At 36.1% G+C, this 22761-nt stretch overlaps 1 protein-coding gene across 6 annotated transcripts; it reads left to right on the top strand.

The window, feature by feature from the left end:
• The first annotated feature begins 1197 nt into the window (after nt 1–1197).
• On the top strand, nt 1198–21274 carry LOC147760721 (zinc finger protein 862-like). Of its 6 annotated transcripts, none has more exons than XM_087017360.1 (9): nt 1198–3895; nt 4360–5585; nt 5789–5911; nt 9164–12722; nt 14341–14439; nt 14867–14938; nt 15734–15828; nt 16250–16354; nt 16736–21274. In XM_087017360.1, the coding sequence occupies exons 1-3, from the start codon at nt 3802–3804 to the stop codon at nt 5846–5848; spliced, it is 1380 nt and encodes a 459-aa protein (XP_086873486.1). In that variant the 5' UTR covers nt 1198–3801; the 3' UTR covers nt 5849–5911; nt 9164–12722; nt 14341–14439; nt 14867–14938; nt 15734–15828; nt 16250–16354; nt 16736–21274. The 6 variants fall into 6 exon arrangements, with proteins under 6 accessions (XP_086873486.1, XP_086873487.1, XP_086873485.1 ...); XM_087017361.1 differs by having other exon boundaries at nt 1201–3895; nt 4360–5435; XM_087017359.1 differs by adding an exon at nt 15310–15398 and having other exon boundaries at nt 1886–3895; nt 4360–5911; nt 14341–14410.
• The last annotated feature ends 1487 nt before the right edge of the window (nt 21275–22761 follow it).

Raw genomic sequence — 22761 nt, 5'->3', positions numbered from 1 at the left:
ACGTGGTCCTGCCATGTTCTGGCAGTCTCGGTTGTCCTGCCATGTTCTGGCAGTCTCAGTTGTCTTGCCATGTAGCTGGCAGACATTGGTTGTCCTGCCAGCGTTCTCGCAGATTCGGCTGTCCTGTCATTCTGATGGCAGGTTCGGCTGACCTGCCATGAAACTGGCAGTCTACGTGGTCCTGCCATGTTCTGGCAGTCTCGGTTGTCCTGCCATGTTCTGGCAGTCTCAGTTGTCTTGCCATGTAGCTGGCAGACATTGGTTGTCCTGCCAGCGTTCTCGCAGATTCGGCTGTCCTGTCATTCTGATGGCAGGTTCGGCTGACCTGCCATGAAACTGGCAGTCTACGTGGTCCTGCCATGTTCTGGCAGTCTCGGTTGTCCTGCCATGTTCTGGCAGTCTCAGTTGTCTTGCCATGTAGCTGGCAGACATTGGTTGTCCTGCCAGCGTTCTCGCAGATTCGGCTGTCCTGTCATTCTGATGGCAGGTTCGGCTGACCTGCCATGAAACTGGCAGTCTCGTGGTCCTGCCATGTTCTGGCAGTCTCGGTTGTCCTGCCATGTTCTGGCAGTCTCAGTTGTCTTGCCATGTAGCTGGCAGACATTGGTTGTCCTGCCAGCGTTCTCGCAGATTCGGCTGTCCTGTCATTCTGATGGCAGGTTCGGCTGACCTGCCATGAAACTGGCAGTCTACGTGGTCCTGCCATGTTCTGGCAGTCTACGTGGTCCTGCCATGTTCTGGCAGTCTCAGTTGTCTTGCCATGTAGCTGGCAGACATTGGTTGTCCTGCCAGCATTCTCGCAGATTCGGCTGTCCTGTCATTCTGATGGCAGGTTCGGCTGACCTGCCATGAAACTGGCAGTCTACGTGGTCCTGCCATGTTCTGGCAGTCTCGGTTGTCCTGCCATGTTCTGGCAGTCTCAGTTGTCTTGCCATGTAGCTGGCAGACATTGGTTGTCCTGCCAGCGTTCTCGCAGATTTGGCTGTCCTGTCATTCTGATGGCAGGTTCAGCTGACCTGCCATGAAACTGGCAATCTACGTGGTCCTGCCATGTTCTGGCAGTCTCGGTTGTCCTGCCATGTTCTGGCAGTCTCAGTTGTCTTGCCATGTAGCTGGCAGACATTGGTTGTCCTGCCAGCGTTCTCGCAGATTCGGCTGTCCTGTCATTCTGATGGCAGGTTCGGCTGACCTGCCATGAAACTGGCAGTCTACGTGGTCTTGCCATGTTCTGGCAGTCTCGGTTGTCCTGCTATGTTCTGGCAGTCTCAGTTGTCTTGCCATGTAGCTGGCAGACATTGGTTGTCCTGCCAGCGTTCTCGCAGATTCGGCTGTCCTGTCATTCTGATGGCAGGTTCGGCTGTCCTGCCATGAAACTGGCAGTCTACGTTGTCTTGCCATGTAGCTGGCAGACATTGGTTGTCCTGCCAGCGTTCTCGCAGATTCGGCTGTCCTGTCATTCTGATGGCTGGTTTGGCTGACCTGCCATGAAACTGGCAGTCTACGTGGTCCTGCCATGTTCTGGCAGTCTTGGTTGTCCTGCCATGTTCTGGCAGTCCCGGTTGTCCTGCCATGACACTGGCAGTCCCGGTTGTCCTGCCATGACACTGGCAGTCCCGGTTGTCCTGCCATGACACTGGCAGTCCCGGTTGTCCTGCCATGACACTGGCAGTCTCGGTTGTCCTGCCATGACACTGGCAGTCTCGGTTGTCCTGCCATGACACTGGCAGTCCCGGTTGTCCTGCCATGACACTGGCAGTCTCGGTTGTCCTGCCATGACACTGGCAGTCTCGGTTGTCCTGCCATGACACTGGCAGTCCCGGTTGTCCTGCCATGACATTGGCAGTCCCGGTTGTCCTGCCATGACACTGGCAGTCTCGGTTGTCCTGCCATGACACTGGCAGTCCCGGTTGTCCTGCCATGACACTGGCAGTCCCGGTCGTCCTGCCATGACATTGGCAGTCCCGGTCGTCCTGCCATGACATTGGCAGTCCCGGTCGTCCTGCCATGACATTGGCAGTCTCGGTGGTCCTGCCATGTTCTGGCAGTCTCGGTGGTCCTGCCATGTTCTGGCAGTCTCGGTTGTCCTGCCATGATGCTGGCAGCCTCGATGGTCCTGCCATGATCTGGCAGTCTCGGTGGTCCTGCCATGTTCTGGCAGTCTCGGTGGTCCTGCCGTGTTTTGGCAGTCTCGGTGGTCCTGCCATGTTCTGGCAGTCTCGGTGGTCCTGCCATGTTCTGGCAGTCTCGGTGGTCCTGTCATGTTCTGGCAGTCTCGGTTGTCCTGCCATGTTCTGGCAGTCACGGTAGTCCTGCCATGTTCTGGCAGTCTCGGCTGTCCTGCAATGATGATGGCAGTATTTGTGGTTCTCCTATGAAGCCGTTAGTCTCGGCTGCCCTCCCTTGATGCAATGTTAAGTCCAATCCTATTCTCATTATTATACATGTAACCTGTAGAAAATATCATACTTTAACATGGTCTGAACACTGTCATTTTTGCAGCTGACATACAAGTTTTATGTTACATGCAAGAGCAACCAGTCTGCAACAATCACTCCTATGGAGGATTGTCTTGCAGAGTTTTCGAGTAATGGATGAAAGTGAACATGTTGGCTTTAAATGATACTAAGGTCGAGTTGATATGGTTTACATCAACCCTCGCCAAGGGCCGCAGTTATTATTGTGGACATATTTGCTGAGGCAACCCTGTTATGTTTGGCCAGGAGGAAACAATTAATTCTGCACGCAGACAGAAGGCTTTGTACTTGCTCTGCAGGACCTCAATGAGAGCTGGGCTTTGCGCCAATATGATTAACACTTGTTATGCAACCTGCCTTGTCTTGTCTGTCTGTTAAAGGGCTGTTTTATTGTCACAGATGAGCAATTCACTATCTTGATTACTGTCAAGGGGACTTTGCAGGGACTTGCTAAGTGACCATGCCTGAGTAGTTATGCAAACATTTACAAGCCATGTAATCATCCTTGAGATTTGAGTACAGGGTGACATCAGACCAAAATGATCGTCTACTTATCTAGAGACGTATCTGTGAATATCTGTGGAAAATCAATCTGTTGCCCTCAGTGTTCATTCTAGGATGCGCCCTTGCGTCATTGGCGCAGAAAAAATTAGGTTGACGCAATTCCTAGAGTGAGCTGCGCCAACAAAATTCAAGAGAATTAACAGCAGCGCATTTTTGTGTTCTAAACGCGCCCTCCAATTCGGCAAATTCACGACCGAAGTTTGATTGTTTACTCGACATCTCTTGACATCAAGATCTTTTGTTCGACGTAATGAAGATATTCTTTGCTCGTCGCAGTTTTTAACAAATATCTTAATTTATGCTGACGTCATGCTTTTTATGCAAATCAGTGGCGATCGCCCCTCCTTTCTTGAATCCCTGATAGGCTGAGATTAATTGTCCATGTAAATCAATTGATCAACCCGTACATTGTACATGATGGCGGAGAAGAAGCAAAGTGTTATTTTAAGTTTTTTTTAAGAAAGTTGATCCCAAAGATCACCCTAAAACGGATCAGAATAGTAGCGACGGAGACAATGATCATACACAGCAGACATTTCCACCGGAGAAGAGAGCTAAAGTAGATGTATGTGCTGCTGTCACGACTTCTGATACCGCGTCAACTAGCAATGCAACTTCAAGATCATTCCAAAAAAAGTGGAGAGATACTTACAAGTGGCTTGTATATGACAATAACGCAAACTTGATGTATTGCAGCTGATGTGTTGAAAAAAAGGACAATATATTTTTTTAAGGGACTAATAACTTTCGAACCAGTACCCTTATGCACCATGAGACATCTAATGACCACAAGCTTGCCATACAAGAAACGTCGGAATCAGCTCAAGCTAAACAGGCTTTTTGCAGAGCTTTAGAAGGTAAGATATTATTTTTTGTCAATATTTATTTGTAACACGGAGCATGAGCCATCAAAGTGACACTAGTGTACGTTGTTGATTATCCTGACGGTCCCGGACCCACGTGTTGTAGTTATATTTGTGTAGGTTGAAGAACTCTCGAAAGTGCATTCTGGGATATCGCAATGCTGAACAACTATGTAAACAATGCATTTGCTGCGTAGCATTGACACAGGGCATAACGCTCATGTTTTTTCCCTGAACATTATTTTTTGTATATATATAGATAAAATTTTCACATTCATTTTTCATAATTTAAGTGTGTCGAGAGATTTGGTCTCTGTTCATGGTGATTAAGGGAAAAATAAAGTAAGGGATTGTGTGCTGGAGTAATGTTTGCAGGTACCTTCAACACTATTTAACATTTTATGCATGTTATAATGTCCAAATTCAAATTTAAAGTAATGTTTATAAAACATTTTTAGGTAAAGATGGAGCAATCATGTCAGCAATGAAGTCCGTGTACTGGCTAGTTCAAGAGGGCATAGCAATTCGAAAGTTTGGAAGCCTAATAGAGTTGCTACTGCACCTGGATTGCCCCAACCTATCATACTTAGACCAAGGAGACAATGCAAAGTATAATTCTGATACAGCAGGGTGGGATATGGTTGCTGCTATTGCTGCCACAGTTGAGGAAGACTTGCTTCAGAAAATGAAGTCTTCACCATTTCTAACAATACTAGCAGACGAGAGCACTGATATAACAGTAACAAAAAAGTTGGTTATATGTGTCAGACTTTTAGATGATAACTTTGTTCCTTCTACCCACTTTGTAGCCGACATAAATGTCACAGATGGCAAGGGTGCCACAGTTGCAGCAGCTATCAAAGACTATCTTAAATCAAAGGAGATCCCCCTTAGTAAGATATATGGTTTTGGTTCTGATGGTGCAGGGAGCATGACCAGCATGGGAAATGGAGTTGCAGGCAGACTGCTTGCTGAAAATCCTGCGATGGTTCACATACACTGTATTGCCCACAGATTGGCTTTATGTACTAGCCAGGCAGCAAATGCTATAGACTATATGAAGGACTATCAATCAACTATTACCAGTATATTTTATTACTTTAAAGCATCATCTGTCAGGGTAAACAGAATCACAGCTATTCAGGAGCTGCTGGATGAACCTATTTTAAAGTACAGTGAAGTCCATGAGGTTCAATGGTTGCCCTACTACAAAGCAATAGAAACAATCTACAGGACTTATGGGTCATTAGTGTCCTATATGTCTGAAATGGGGGCAAGTGATGCCAAGGCAAAAGGTTTTGCAAAGAAACTTTCACAATTCAGTTTTGTTTTTGTCACCCATATGCTTTTGTCCATCCTTAGCATTGTCACAGAGCTATGTTTACTCTTCCAAAAGAAAGATCTTGACCCAGCCTTGGTGGATGTTAATGTGAAGCATGCATTGAGAGAACTGCAAAAGCACAGGGACCATGCCACAAGTAGTGAAGGGTTGTCTGGTAAACCTGGCAGCTACATCGAGGAATTTCTCCTGAAAGTGGGAACAGGTCAACGTAAATTCTTCAGGGACCACCTTCTGACTTGTTGTGCTAATTATGAAAAACAATGCAAGGCAATTCAGTGTCAATTTATTGACAATCTCATTAACAACATAAATGCCAGATTTCCCCAGGATCACTTGGATATGGTAACAGCATTTGGGTATTTGAGCATGAGACCACTAAGCTTTTTGTCTGAGTCAGAAAGAGAAAATTGGGGTGAAGTCCCTATACAGAAACTTGCTAGCCATTATGGTAACATTATTGAACATCATGGGTCCAAATCAGTGCCAATAATAATTGAAAAACGAGGTATGAGTGAATGGTCTAAACTCGAAGAATTGGTTTTCAGAATGGGGTATGCGAGAGATGCCACCTGCAAACTGTGGAGCATTATCAAAACACACCATAGTGAAGACTTTCCCAATTTGTTGAAGCTGGCTGCAATCTCCCTCATCCTTCCGATACACACTTTGTAGGTATCAAAAAAGGGACAGATTCTCTTAGTGATTTTTATGTTTGTGATATCATTCAATCTGGTAGCTTTTTATGTGCTATCTCACCTTATATAATTAATTAAATTTCATGGTTTTTTTATGTACAGACACAGATGTGTCTGTACATATAGCCATCATCTGCGTCTGTCGTCGCCGTCGTCGCCGTCGCCGTGCACTTTTACCGATAACACGATAAGTGGAAAACCATTTTACCTTTTGACTTGAAACTAGCAGAACTGATGAATATTCATAATACGCAGGTCAAGTTCGAAAATCAGCATGATCAGGTCACTTTTAGGGAATTTATGCTGTTTTTTCACTTTTTTCAGCATATATGAAGCACCGATAACACGATAAGTGGAAAACCATTTTACCTTTTGACTTGAAACTTACAGAACTGATGAATATTCATAATACGCAGGTCAAGTTCGAAAATCAGCATGATCGGGCCACTTTTAGGGAATTTATGCTGTTTTTTCACTTTTTTCAGCATATTTGCAGCACCGATAACACGATAAGTGGAAAACCATTTTACCTTTTGACTTGAAACTTACAGAACTGATGAATATTCATAATACGCAGGTCAAGGTCGAAAATCAGCATGATCGGGCCACTTTTAGGGAATTTATGCTGTTTTTTCACTTTTTTCAGCATATTTGCAGCACCGATAACACGATAAGTGGAAAACCATTTTACCTTTTGACTTGAAACTTACAGAACTGATGAATATTCATAATACGCAGGTCAAGTTCGAAAATCAGCATGATTGGGCCATTTTTAGGGAATTTATGCTGTTTTTTCACTATTTTCAATATAAATACAACACTGATAACACAATATAAGAAAAACGGATTGGCCAATTGTAATTATACTCACAGGAGTGGTCAATCTTACTAAAACGCAGGTTGAGTTCGAAAATCAGCATAATCGGGCCATTATTTTAGAAGTTATACTGTTTTTCACATTTCCTCAGCTTCAATTATTAGGCATGTTAGCAGTCTCATTATTTAACTAATAAGATGCCTAAAAGTGTTTGTTTGATATTTCCTGCATCTTTACAACATTGTTAGTTGATTATGTAAAAAACATGGTAAACTTGTTATCATGTATTGTGTAATAAAGTGTCAAAAATGGAAATAAACTCATATCATTGCAGTTTGTCAGATTCAATCATCCACTATGTTCAGAATCTCAGAATGGAGGAAATTGGACATTTAACACTGTTCTATTGATACTTTTCCCATCTCATCAATTTTCTTAGTTGGTCATATAAAATGGCAGTAAAATGTTTATTTTGTTTTATGTTAAAAAAGTGTTAAAAATGGAAATAAACCCATTTCAGAACAGTGCTGTCTTGTTTACATTTTGGCATTTTCAAGGAGTGACTTTGAAGTTCCATGGGCCTGAAGACCTTTGCTAGTCACATTTTCTGAATATCTGTGAAACAAATATTTTATAATTAAAAATTGATGGTCATTAAGCTGTTAAACATTATGTAATATTGCATCAAAAAATGAAGAAACCCCTATTTTGGGCACTGCTTCCATGATGACCATTTAAGGAAAATCATGTCACTTACTGTTCTCAAACTTACAGGAAAGAAACATGGGACTAAAATACAGCTTCAGTAGGCAATGCAGTCTGTTTGGTATTTTTATTTATTTATTTATTTTTTTTGGCAGTTAAACAGTTTTTTGTGAAAATTTAATTTTTCACATATTGGCATTTTCAAGGTGTGACTTTAAAGTTCCATGATCTTGAAGACTTTTGCTTGTCACATTTTCTGAATGTCCATGTTACTAATATTTTATTAATAACATTTGATTGTCATTATGCTGTTAAACATTATGTAATGTTGCATCAAAATTTGAAGAAACCCCTATTTTGGGCACTGCTCCTATGCTGACCATTTAAGGGAAATCATGTCACTTATTGTTCTCAAACTTACAGGAAAGAAACATGGGTCTAACATACAGCTTCAATAGGCAACGCAGTCTGTTTGGTAAATTTTTCTGGCAATTTAACAGTTTTTTGTGAAAATTTAATTTTTCACTTATTTGCATCTTTATTTTCTGTTCTTTGTCTGTACATTTGACAGCTTTGCTGCCTTGTTTATAAATTGAAGCCAAAAATGGTTTTAAAATCTTGTTTTAGTAAGAATTTGGTTATTGGTGAAAGAATCAACATATTTCAGTGTAATCTTATATTTGTAAACAAAATTTCGAGCGTGAAGTCTCTTATTTTAGAAAGTTGGGATAACCTATTGAATGTGAACCTGCAAGTCAAAATATTATTTTTATGATATAAAGCATTTTTCATCTCTGAATATTAAAACCACAGCAGTAAAACACGTGTTACATATTATCATTTAAAGATTTGAAAAAGGGCCCACTTCAAAATGTAATGACCCACTTCTTTTTATGATAGGGGCCCTTTGTCCCATATTGAAACATTCCTGGAATGAATACTGTGCCCTGGTAGAGGGTAGTTTACATCAAGGTTCAAAGCAAATAGGAAAAATGCAGCAAATGCCAACATTTGCATAGATGTTCTTATAAAACCATCTAGTTCTGTAAAAGATCTGGTAGTTACCCTCAATGAAAATGGCACTGTGTGGGGAAGCATGTATCTGAAGTGTGTAAATCAGCATCTTATGCACATTGGAAAAGTAAGAAAAGTGTTTTATAACAGAACCACTGAAAAATTAGTAAATACATTTAAAAAAATCATCAAGATAAGATTACTGCAAGTCTCCTCTGGTACATGTGACTATCAGATTAAAAAAATTAATTACAAGTTATTCAAAACTCGGCTGCAAAACTGGTTTGTCAAATAAAGTGCAATAGTGCACATCATATAACTCCCATTCTGAAAGGATTACAATGGCTGCCGTTGAAGCCATCCAGCTAGCAGTCTCGGTTGTCCCGCTATGTTCTGGAAGTTTCAGTTGTCCTGCCATGATGCTGGCAGTCACACTTGTCTTGCCATGTTTTGGCAGTCTCTGTTGTCCTGCCATGCTGCTTACAGCCTTGGTTATCCTGTGATGCTCAAATTAGAAAACCAGTTCTATAGGAATATCTTTTTTTCATTAAATTTATAATATTTTTGAAATATTTTCATTTTTCTTATTCTGGCATTTTCAAAGTGTGTACTTGAACTCTCAATAGCCTGAAACTTTTGGTTGTTTCACATTTTATTAAAATCAGTTTTATCTGTTGTGCATTTTTCAGGGAGTGGTTACAAGGCAGCAAGAGAACTGGTATAGACCTGTCATTCAGGATTAATTAGTGATTCATGTCATCCAGTGATTCATGTCTAGATGTCTTACCAGTACACCTGTGGCAGAGTACCCAAGAATGGACCTTTTTCTGACAAAAAGGGCAGTTCTTTTGAACCCCCGAACCCCCCTGGCTACAGGCCTGCTACCTGACAGCAGCAGCCAGCAAACAAAGCCACGTGTTATCCTTTCCACCTTACTTAACTGCAGGCAATCCGTCAATAGAGAGTGCAGTGAAAAAATTACAAATGGTTTAAAATTAATATTTAATATGTAGTATGCATTTTCAACTTAGAACAAAATTATTAAAGGCATTTCTTCATCTGAATCATAAATGGTACCAGACAGTACCAGAAGCGATATACTGTTTATACTATACTGTTAATATTCCTGTTTATATTCCTCCAATGAAATGCAGATTATGTATTTGTAAAAAACACATCAACTTATTAGCTCTTGGTAGTTTTCATGCAGCCTGGTTTTGGTTGAAATAAAAATTATCCTCATGTACTCTTAAATATGAATCTGCACTTAAGTGTGAAACTGAGTGATCCTGATGACCACAGTGTACAGCTCTTCATATCTTTTGTGATCTTATGTGGGCAGTTTGCCTCTGTGACATATACATGTACTAGTATATATATATGAACAATGAACAGTTCACTTAATATTGTGATGCTCATATAGACCAATATATATCTTGATCATAAAGTTTGTTTATTGTTTACATTGCATAATTTAGTCTTTTACAAAGCCTTTTTCTGTTTTTTTTTTTTTTTTTTTTTTGCTTGCAGTAATGAATAAACTTAGAATAGTTATCATTGAAAGGAACATATTGATGGTTGTTTTCTTTGTCATTTCCTGGGTAAAGTATGAAATGGCAATGTGCACTATTTAACACACATTGGTACTGTAGTGAAGATGTAGATGGCATCCTATTCAAATTGATTATTTTTCATACCACTTGGGTACAGTCTTCTGTTGAGCATTTTTGTAATTCGAGTGTTTAGAAACACTTCTGTGGATTTTTAGTTTATTTCTCTTGAACAATCTCCAAACAGTGAAGGGAAACATGGAAGGAAGCAATTGTTGCCAGTATTTTTTTTTTTTTTAAATGAAATGCATTTTTAGCATAGCCCGGGAGCCACTGGCTCATATGACGGTTATTTAGGAAAATATTAGATTTGGCCTCGTTTTCAAAAAGGGAGCGGATAGCTCTAAGGAAAATGGTGGGAGGAGAAGGCATTGAGACAGGTAAGATGTACATATGTTTATACAATGACTAGTTGATTTATATACTAATAAATTCAAAAAGACGATACAGCATATGCTTCAGTTACATTTTATACCCCAAAGGAATGTTTGTGTATCAATTTCATTGAGTATTTTCTGAAGTTACATTCGTCTTCCAAAATGGCCGCACACAAAGCGGCATTGTAACTGTGTTTTTGAATTGTGCCAAATGTAGATGGACTTTTTCCTTTGTCTGTTCAGGTTTTTCCATAGTTTGACATTCATTTTTGGACATATAAAATTTTTGAGCATTGACCAAACCTGTAACTTGGTGGTTTTTGATATTTCCAACGAGGTTTATATACTGACAGTCGATGAACACGCATCAGAAAACTTTCTTGTACTTTTGTACTCTTGTACTTTTACCTAGAATCGATTCCAACCATATAAACGAATACAGATGCACTTTTTTGGTCAAAAGAGAGTGGGCTGACCACTCAGATGTTTAAAATGTCCACTTTATTGATTTTGTGGTCAGCTGTTACAAAATTGTGTTTTTCCTGTCTCATGATTGGTGTGAATTAATCGGGTTCAATATATGGTGATTAAATAAGCCTATTTAAGGTAGTCACCAAATCCAGTAGGACACATGACAAAAAAAGTAATGTGATGCCAAGTCTGACAATGGAAGAGCGACTGGGGATGCTGGAGGCTGGGCGGAACCAAAGAAATTTGATCACGTGACCTTGCATTTTAATGATCTTTTCTGATCTTTATTTCACCTTGTGTGACTGAATAATGGGTCATATTTCACACTATAACTTATTTTCTTAATGTGCCAAAGGAACTTAAAATACTATTCGAAAAATAAATGATGCGTTTTCATTGACTATCACGTAATCAATCTTTTTTTTTTTTTTTTTTTTTTTTTTTAGTGCTAGTGTATCTGTTGGATGTGGTTCTTAAGTTAGGAGAACAGATCCTAATGCTTTTGAGAATACGGCATCGTACATTACATGTATGCATTGTTTTTTTTTGCCATAACTCTATTTTTGTCTTGCAAGTAGACTGCTATATATGCTCTCTTTCTCTCTCATCACACACAAACTCGCACACACACACACACCTGCGTACTCTTGGCTTATTAGTTTGTGAAAGAAAATTGTTTCATGAAATAAAAACCTTATATTTGTAAAACTATTCCTTTGTTTTAAGTTAGAAATATTGTGTATTTTGTGAAACAAAATGTACCAGTACAATAATTAGTGTGATAGTTGTGAACACTGTAGTTTGTAGACATGTACCCCAGTATGTATTTTCTACCAGCTTTACCAAGATTGTGATTTATTATTTATATTGATTTTAGTGTGCGTGTTGTTGTGTGTGTGGAAAGAAATTTGCAGTTAGAAAAGTGTTTTTATGTTACTTTTTAATTTGATATTTTTCTAAGCTTGAAGAACATGAATGGGACCAGGATTAATCATTTTGCCATTCCTTGGCCTGCAATTATTATCACAGAAGCACCTATCATTTCCAAATGCTGTGTAGCATTGAGCACCGTCACAACCTCTGACATTCTTTTAAGAGATGGAAAATATTTTTGTGCTGTGCTAGCTGATGCTAATAATAATAATATTTATTGATCATCAGTATAACTAGTTAGTCATGTTATTTACGCGTAGGTTTGAAACATGCACCAAAAGTAGGGTATATAAAGTTTAATGTGCAAGCTTTTGCATACATGACGTGGCTTGTAGACAAAAATTATTCTTATAAAAACAAAAGTTATTTCAAATGCAAATATGGATTGGTACAGGAATAACTTGGTGTCGGTGAGAAAAGAACTGCTGACCTTGGGTAAATTTATAAAATATTATTTGTTAAAATTGGTCCTGTTTTTAAAAGTGGGTGGTGTGTTTGTTGGTTAACTGTATATGTACTGATCTAGATCTGTAAAATAAATCACCATATCAATGTTGCGAAAATAAAAAATAACTCTTTTTGCCACAAATCTGCATGTATATTTGCAAAGCTTTAATCCCTGTTGGCTGTCACAATATTGATACTTTGTTGACTCATGTTATAAAAGTTGCTCATATGTAAAAAATTTATAAATTGAGTCATAATATTCTAAGATGGGCTAGGGGATTTTGCCAATAGAGGGCTTCGTGTGAAAACTAGTTATTTTTCACACCACTTGGTGCGCTGTATTCCCATTCACAAAATGATGACGTAGACATACTAAGCTGAAAATAGCGGTAAACTTGACAGCAATGAAGGTCCTATTTGAATATATTATATGATATTTACGTGTTTGAATAATGCATACGGTAATTCTCCAATCTATACGAACGCCGCAATAATTACGAACGAAACATTTTTTCTCTGAATCTGAATTTTTTGTCTCCGTTCTGTACGAACGATCGCTAAACTCACCTTGGGCACAATTTAAATTTTCCGAACGCAAGAAAGTGTGCCCAATTGAAACTCGCCCCATGATTCGTCAAAGCGAGTTTTCAGACCACCGTTCCAAACAAAGGAACTGCCACTTGACAGGAGAGATTGTTATCATGTATTTGTGCTGTTTTTGAATGAGACGATAGAAGGACTTAACCTGCCCGCCGGCAGCTGCAGGCCAGTTTTAAAACCCTATTGTTATTTAGAAATTATTGAAAGCATCAGTACACATAAATTACTTACTGTTTATTATCATTTCTTAACTTCTGCCAGCCGACTGGATCATCAACATCCACCATCGGTGTTTCACCGATAACTGGTTTCCAGTAAAATCTACGCACAACAGAAGAGTATGAGAAATCCATAGTCAATGATCGAGTTTTTCTTTGTTTTTGGTAGTCATTAGGAAATTAAATTTTTTAAGAGGAGTTCTGTCTTGTATTGTATTTATTTTTCTAATTTGAGTTGTGATAAAGTTCATGCTTTTTTTTTTGTTTGTTTGTTTGTTTTTCCTTGTTAAAGACCTTGTATCATGAACAACTATTAGGTAAACCTTACTGATATTGGTGATTGTGAAAAATAAAGGTGCCGTATGACTTTATACAAATTTGCCTGCAGTTTTCTGTATTTTTTCTAATTAAGTTTACATTGATTGCGTGCAAATTAATATGCTGTAAAAGACTTTCATAAATAGACGTGAATTGAGCTGATGTTATTTTTTATATCAAGTATAATCTCTATTAACGTCAGTGATATCTACTGTGAGGAGTTTCAAGTATTTTGTTTTGGCGGAAGAAATTTATGTAGGCCGGGGGGGGGGGGGGTTGACATTATTAATATTGCAAATTTTCTATATGTGAAATCATATTAAAAGTAAACACGCATTAAATAAAATATGCAACTGGATACGCAAATATTCTTGTCTGTTTTTGACAGAAGTTGGGAAAAACGATGTTGTCCTGTCTTGGTAAAACATAACAGGGAAAAACGATGTTGTCTTGTCTTGGGAGAAATGTACCTCTTTAGTATGAAGAAATTGTTTCTTAACTTGAATTCCCGACTTTTGTTTAGTTTGTTTTAATTCATTGCAATATAGCAAGAATAATTTGTTTGTGCTAAAAGCTGATCACAGTGATTTAATCTGAAAGTAATGCTTACACTTAGCAATGTAGGTAAGTGGAGATAACTTCCGGTACAGACGTATTCCATTCGTTTTTCAATGGATACGAACGCGTGGCAATTTTTAGCAGACTGAATTTCAAGTCTTACGAACAAAATGATTATCTTCCAAAAATAATTAATTTAAATCGTTCGTATAGATTGGAGAATTACCGTATTATAAATTTTAAAGCTATCAAGATGTTTCCAAGATCTTTAAGAGAAAATGAATTATTTGGTCATATGAGGTAGAAACATAATCATTTACTATTCTTTTTACAGGTGTTTCATTCCATGTGAGCCTTCATGTAATGTTCAGGATTGTATATGATGGAGACATGACTTATTTTTTGTAAGGTTACCCATATTATCTTTGAATAGGTAACTGAATATGCTTTAAAACTTTTTTTTGCCTATATATATAATATTTCTTTTGACTTATTTTTTTTCCTTTCCATTATGTCTCAAAGGACATTGTTTTTTGTGGTTGGTGTTATAAATTAAACCTCAAATAATACAATGAAAAATTTGAATTTTATTTTAACCACCTTTAAATGTGCTGGCACTTTTAAAAATACATTGATATATATGTAATAGTTTTTTAAAAAAGGTTTCCTTATTTATGTTAAAAAAAATAATTCTCAATACTTTTCTTTTTCTACAATTTCTTTTTTTTTTTTTCGTACAGGTATAGGTTTGGTGGCATTTAGTTTGTATAATTGTTTTTTATCCCAAATGGCAATGTATGAATAGAATAATTTGAATTAAATTCCACTTGCTTTTAATTTTAATTATTTTTCTGTGTTAGTGATATAAAAAGACCTGAGAATATTATGTGACAGAGTTTGCATTAGATGAGGACACGTACTATGCTGTCTTGGTAAGTATTCAATCCATTATATGGAACTCTCTTAGATTTAGATTTTGGATTTGGGTTGTTTTTACTAAATTGAATGAAGGCAGTTTATCTCTGCAATAACTGTAACTCTGCTATAAGATATGCTTGACATAAGGCAATAACAAATCTATATAATTTTAAAATAATCCTGTTTTAATAAAAGAAATCGCTACATTTGTTTGTGTATTAAAATAAGTTAAAAGACATAATTTGGAGAATTTTAGTATTCTGTATTAGATCTGATATTTGACTTATTCTCCACCCAACACCAATTTTTGTATTTTGTTAAACATGAAGACATATTGTACTGACTAGGACTTATTATTTTTTTCACTTGTGTCTATTGTGCTTAGAATTGGGGAAGAAAGGAGGGTAAATTCACCTATGTCAATTCCCTTGGAGATACTGACCAAGAAAAGGACATTATCACAAGAAACTGGGGGTAGTTGAATATTAAAACAGTCTTGTCATGTAAAAAATGTTATATATTGTATTGTATTAATAATTGGTTTACAGGGGTGGATCCAGAGATATTTTCTGAGTCTTCCAAATTATCTTTGTTGATCCATCTTCCATTTTTGACCGTCTTCCAAAGGAAAAAAGTAAATACCCACCAATGTAAGCTCGGACCTTCTTCCAGAAGACCCTGAAGACAGTCTAAATCTTTCATCTGCCCCTGTGTTTATATAAATTATGTTAATTATATGTGCAAGGTGCAGACAATTCAATATTATGATTGGGTTAATAGGTATAATTTTTCTTGTAATGTATTTTCAGCAACTTCTCCAGAAGAAAAAAAAGGGTGCCAGTTTGTCACCATTGAACATGAAAAACAACTAAATGGCTACACTTGTCGGTTGTGGTGTACACATGTGAGTTATGCTACCTAGGAAGCACACATTTCAATATAAGTTCTAAACTTGTACACCTCTAAAGAGTCCCCAAGGGGATTGTAGGCCAATGAAATAATTTTTAGATTTAAATTTTATTACTTAGCTCCCAAGCAAGGATTAAACATAATTCAATATGACCAGACCATGTACATAAACACAGAGCAAAAATATAAACGCCCAATGTGAATTTATTAACATTTTATGAACAGCACAGACAGTTACCCGTAATGTATTGAACATCAAAATCACTTTTGTGTAGACATAATTGTATATATATATATATATATATATATATATATATATATATATATATATATATATATATATATATTAAACCATTGTGTAGGGATTTTCCTTTTTTCCTGGTATATTAATAGAATCATTATTAATTTTTATTCAGGCAGTGCAGTACCTGTTGGAATATGGCTTGGGCAAATTAACAAAGATGTGCCATCCAGACTTTTTAATGGGCTAAATGTAGCCATTCTGGTTTTAAGAAATATTGGTATGAATATGGAATTTAATTTTGTTAAAAAAATGATAATGAGAATTATGATATTTATTTATTTATTAAGTAAAAGTTGGATGTTAGATTTAAAATACAAAAAATGTAATTCTAGCTTGTATTCATATTTATTTTCAATAATGTATTAATATTTAAATTTATGAATTTAATGCGTTTGATTGCTTTAAAGTTTTTTATGCCCTGAAAAAGCCTTTAAGGATCTCTCAGTTTTTGACACTTAAAATTCCTGGACTCTTGTAGCTTCCAAAATAGATGGGGTCATGTTTTCCCACCTGTCTGTCTGGAAATGTCACTGTGTTGTCCCTTTGGTTTGATGTTTAATGCTAATAACTAATATAGTATCTTTTTCTTGATTTTCAGTTGTTGCAGACAAAAGCCACTTCAAAATAATACCTATCGGCATAAGAGCAGATTAATTTTGTCGTAATGCAACACTTGTGACAGTTTTTTTTTTTAATTATACAAGTGCAAAAGGGAATCTTAACTGGCCCAGTGAATATAACTGTGACATGTCGTTATTTAATGCAAAAACAATAATGGATCCAGAATAATTCTGTTAGAGACCACTACTACCAAATCCTGGAAATAATTTTACTATTATATACTGTCATATATATATATATATATATATATATATATATATATATATATATATATATATATATATATAAAGAATATTGAATCAAACTTTTGCATTAACTGTGGGGGGTCCATTACATTTTTTTATATTTTTATTGTTACTATTTCTATAAGGTGCAGATGGGATGCTGTGTTGAAAATGTTGTCTGGGTGATGGACTTGTTAAAGAGTCATGTGCACTGAATTAGGGGTATAATATGTACTGTACATTATTTATGTCCTTATTTTTATGTACAGACACATCTGTGTCTGTACATATAGCCGTCATCTGCGTCTGTCGTCGCCGTCGTCGCCGTCGCCGTCGCCGTGCACTTTTACCGATAACACGATAAGTGGAAAACCATTTTGCCTTTTGATTTGAAACTTGCAGAACTGATGAATATTCATAATACGCAGGTCAAGTTCGAAAATCAGCATGATCGGGTCCTTCTTAGGGAATTTATGCTGTTTTTTCACTTTTTCAACATATATGCAGCACCGATAACACGATAAGTGGAAAACCATTGTACCTTTTGACTTGAAACTTACAGAACTGATGAATATTCATAATATGCAGGTCAAGTTCGAAAATCGGCATGATTGGGCCATTTTTAGGGAATTTATGCTGTTTTTTCACTTTTTCAGCATATATGCAGCACCGATAACACAGTAAGTGGAAAACCATTTTACCTTTTGGCTTGAAACTTACAGAACTGATGAAAATTCTTAATACGCAGGTCAAGTTCGAAAATCAGCATGATTGGGCCATTTTTAGGGAATTTATGCTGTTTTTTCACTTTTCAATATAAATGCAACACTGATAACACAATATAAGAAAAACGGATTGGCCAATTGGCATTATATTCACAGGATTGGTCAATCTTACTAAAACGCAGGTTGAGTTCGAAAATCAGCATAATCGGGCCATTATTTTAGAAGTTATACTGTTTTTTCACATTTCCTCAGATTCAATTATTAGGCATGTTAACAGTCTTATTATTGAACTAATAAGATGCGTAAAAGTGTTTGTTTGATATTTCCTGCATCTTTACAACATTGTTAGTTGATTATGTAAAAAACATGGTAAATTATTGTGTAATAAAGTGTCAAAAATGGAAATAAACTCATATCATTGCAGTTTGTCAGATTCAATCATCCACTATGTTCAGAATGGAGGAATGGAGGAAATTGGACATTTAACACTGTTCTATTGATACTTTTCCCATCTCATCAATTTTCTTAGTTGGTCATATAAAAATGGCAGTAAAATGTTTATTTTGTTTTATGTTAAAAAAGTGTTAAAAATGGAAATAAACCCATTTCAGGACAGTGCTGTCTTGTTTACATTTTGGCATTTTCAAGATGTGACTTTGAAGTTCCATGATCCTGAAGACCTTTGCTAGTCACATTTTCTGAATATCCGTGATACTAATATTTTTTAATTAAAAATTGATGGTCATTATGCTGTTAAACATTATGTAATATTGCATCAAAATTTGAAGAAACCCCAATTTTGGGCACTGCTCCCATGATGACCATTTTAGGAAAATCATGTCACTTACTGTTCTCAAACTTACAGGAAAGAAACATGGGACTAAAATATAGCTTCAATAGGCAATGCAGTCTGTTTGCATGGTAAATTTTTCTGGCAATTAAACAGTTTTTTGGGAAAATTTAATTTTTCACTTATTGGCAATTTCAAGGTGCAACTTAGAACCTCCACGGGCTTGAAGACCCATACTAGTCACATTTTCTGAAAATCCATGACACGTATATTTTATTATTAAAAATTGATGGTCATTATGCTGTTAAGCATTATGTAATGTTGCACCAAAATAGAAGAAAAAACAATTTTTGGTGCTGCTGCCATGATGACCATTATGGGAAAACCGTGTTACTTATGATTGTCAAACTTTCAAAAAAGAAACACATGACTAAAATGCAGCCCGAGTTGGAAAAGCAGTCTAATTGGCTTCTTTTTCTGGAAGTTATACATTTTAGTGAAATATTCATTATCTTTTTGGCATATTCATTGTGGGACTCGGAGCTCCCATGGGCATGAAGCCATATGGTAATCAAATTTTCTACATGTCCATGCTGTTTATAGTCAATAATCAAAAATTGGTGATAATTATTCTATAATTTATTATGTAATGTTACATCAAAATTGACAATAATCTTTTTGCACTGCTACTGCAAACATTATGAAAAGAAAACTCTGTTTATTATTATATTTAACTTATAAGTATGATTTTTAGGATTGGCATGTAGTTCAAATTAGAAAGCCAGGTCAATTGGGTTATCATTTATTATTGAATTTTATGCAATTTTGTGTGAAATTTTCATTTTTCTCATTCTGGCACTTTCTAAGCATAAACTTGAACTCTGATGGGCCTGAAGCCTTATGCTTTTATTTTCGTCGGTGTTACCTGTTGTGCAAAATTAAAATTTAATGTTGACTGTGCAGTTAAACATAATGTATTATTGCATCAGAATTGGTAGTCTCCTATTTTGTGCTTTTCTTAAGTTGTGACTTATGGGCCTGAAAGACCTTTGAGAGGGTTAGTCTGTCAATTTCCCTTGGGTATCACTTAGCTAATTTCAGTGTTATAAAGTAATTTGCCTAATTGGTAGGCCATTAAATGAGATTACATAAAGCACACTTGTTGATATTTCCCTGTAAACTCCCAAAGGTAAAGCTCTCTGCTAGATTAATAATAAGGAAGCAGTGATAATTATGCAGGTAAATTTTGTTTAATATTGCAAATATGTTTTTGATATATATATATATATATATATATATATATATATATATATATATCAAAGATTAAAAGTTTGAATAGCAGCTTCATTGGAATTATATTTACCTCTGCCAAGGAGGTTATATTTTCACCCCTGTTTGTCTGTCATCAACATAACTCAAAATGTTATGGACCAATTTTGCTGAAATTTTCAGGAACTGTCAGAAGTGGACCAAAGAGGACAATAATCAATAATAATCAACAATTGCTGCCTTGTTAATTTTTTTCTCAAACACTGGCATTTGTGACTTATAACTTCCATCCACCTGAGGCTCTGCTCATTTTCTGTATTTCCACATGAGCAGTTGTATTGTTTTTTATGTCTTTAAACATTATGTTATATTATTTTATGCACTGTCATCATTTTTCAAATATTGAGACTTTCATCATGTGACTTTGGTCTCTTATGGTCCTGAAACTGTAATGTTATTGAAGGGGTGGATTGAGACCATCTTCTGGGTCTTCCGGAAGACAGTCAGGTTATTAAGTTTATATTGACTGGTATCTATTTTTTTTCTGTTGGAAGACAATCAAAATGGAGGATGGATCAACATAGATACTTTGGAATACTGTCAGAAAATATCTCTGGATCTGCTCCTGTTATTGACCATGTTACCTGTTGTGCATGATTAAAAATCACTGTTGACAGACTGTGCTATTATAAGCATTATTTATTATTGCATCAAAATTGACAAATTGACCTATTTTGCATCTTTTTTTTTCCTGTTTTTTGTCTGTACATTTGACAGCTTTGCTGCCTTGTTATATAATTGTGGGAAAATCATTTTTAGATCTGAACAAAACACTGCAAGTGAAGTAATGAAAATATTGATATACATGAATACAGTTAAATTGTTATTTAAAATAAAATTAATTTTGGGTGGTTCGCAACATTTTTTTTTCACTTCCAAACCCAAGGTCTCTTTATTACCTGCAGTAAACACACCTTATGCAGTTTATCTAAGAGAAATCAATATACTTGTGCAACAGTAACTTAAAATGGTTAACCTACTGATTGTTGTAAAATATTAATTAAAAGATGAGGCTCTCCTCTTATCTTATTTTAAATGAATGTACATTGTACTGTGTACTAGTAAAGACAAGTGTGAATTTTATTTTAAGAATAGATCACATTAAATGATAAAATGTTGACCAAAAATTTACATAATTTTGTTTATTTACAAGAAAAAGTATTCTACCCAAGAGAACAAATAAGTTCAGATGCTTCCCCCAACTCTGAAGAGATTATCAGAGGTTAGTCATCTGTGAAGGTCACATGGTTAAGTGGCAAGCACAGATTCCAGAATAATTGCAAGAACCACCATTTTGGTAGTAAAATTGAATTTATTATATTTCTCTGAGTTGTTTACAAAGTATTCTAAGTGAAATATGAATCTCCTATATAAATGTGTGTGTAAATAAGTATGTATGTAATATATTCCATAATTGAGATTTATTAAACTCCCTTTTATCAACTGCATCTTTTTCTTTATTATTTTTTTAAACTACTTTTTTCTGTGGGTGACATGGTAATGCTAAAAGTACTATAAGTTTTATGAGAATAAATATATTTTTATAATACACTTTTTCAGTTTTTTGCAATTTTTTAGTAACCAAAGACATTGGTCAAAAGTGGGAATTCCTGTACAAAACTCGACCCAATATGTCTCACAGGTTTAAACTCAGTAGATTATATATCATGCAAAGCTCAGCAAAAAAAAATACACAGTGAATAAAATATTCACTTCTACGACTTCAGTTACAAGATTCCTAACAGGAAAAAGAAACAAAAAAATTGAATTAATAAAGAACGGAGTGTTTAATCAAAAAATATCCATAATCCATCCACAAATGTCTTTCATATCGAAACTGTAAATTTATATATATATTTTCTTTTAACATTTGTCTTGGTAAGAATGGATTAATTAAATTGTTAAATTATACTTTGTTGGTGGCAATAAATTGGAAAAATAACAGTTATTTTTTTTATATACAGCATTTGCTTTTATGCTTCCTGGGCTAGCATTAAATTCACAAATCGGGGCCAAGAAGCAAGTTATAGGTTTACCATTATAAACTATATATACGTAGGACAAATCCCACTTTTCTCGACATAGGATTGATACTACTACTTAGAAATAATCCATGCATGTCAGGGGTGGATCCAGGATTATTTGAAGGGGGATCTGGCTTTTTTGGAATGACAGGCTGCAGATGCAAAGCTTGTGGGGAACCCCCTTAAGACCATCCCGGGGCCCCACATTACATAAAATAACTTTTTATGATATAACCCTCAGGGTTTGGGCTCGATGGGCTCACAACTTTGGATAACGCTATCTGCAATACTGCTACAGAGATTCCCAGGTTCCTTGTCTTAAATTCTGCACTCGGAAAAGAATGAAACGACTCCATGTTGTAACTTCAACAGAATATATTTTAATTACTACACTTAAAGTTACATGATACAAGTATGACTTCTCTACTCCTCCTCTAGCTATTACTCTCAACATACTACTCTCCTCTACTACCTATTCTACCCCTAACCCCCTATATTAAAATTTACAGGGTTTTTATGCTAAACTTTATCAGTTAAACTGTCCATCACCTAGCTTAGAAACTGATTGGTTAATTCATACGCAAGGCCACCTTCTTCCAGGTGGGCATTCCTAATAAGACCCTGTAATCTAGTTTTAACAGATTACTGGCTTCGGAACAAAGGACATAAAAATTTGAACTGCAAGGTGTGAAGCATTATCTGAACAACTTGTACAACTTGGCTACAACTTGGCTTCCCATGTCTTAATTTTATGTAACAATGGCTTCCTCTGATTGAGTTAATGCAACATCATGTAGGAAAGTTTTCAAAGTACTAATTACACTTTTTTTCTATATTATGGTTCCTGACAAGCTGACCCTCGTTCCACCTCTATAGGGCGAACAGTGCTATTTATTTTAAAAGAGACCAAT

The sequence above is a fragment of the Lingula anatina genome, chromosome 7 (assembly GCF_051362555.1).
Source record: "Lingula anatina isolate TDL-2025a chromosome 7, LinAna3.0, whole genome shotgun sequence".
Taxonomy (NCBI): Eukaryota; Metazoa; Brachiopoda; class Lingulata; order Lingulida; family Lingulidae; genus Lingula; species Lingula anatina.
The sequence above is the reverse complement of the archived record's forward strand: the minus strand, read 5'-3'. Positions and strand labels throughout refer to the sequence as shown.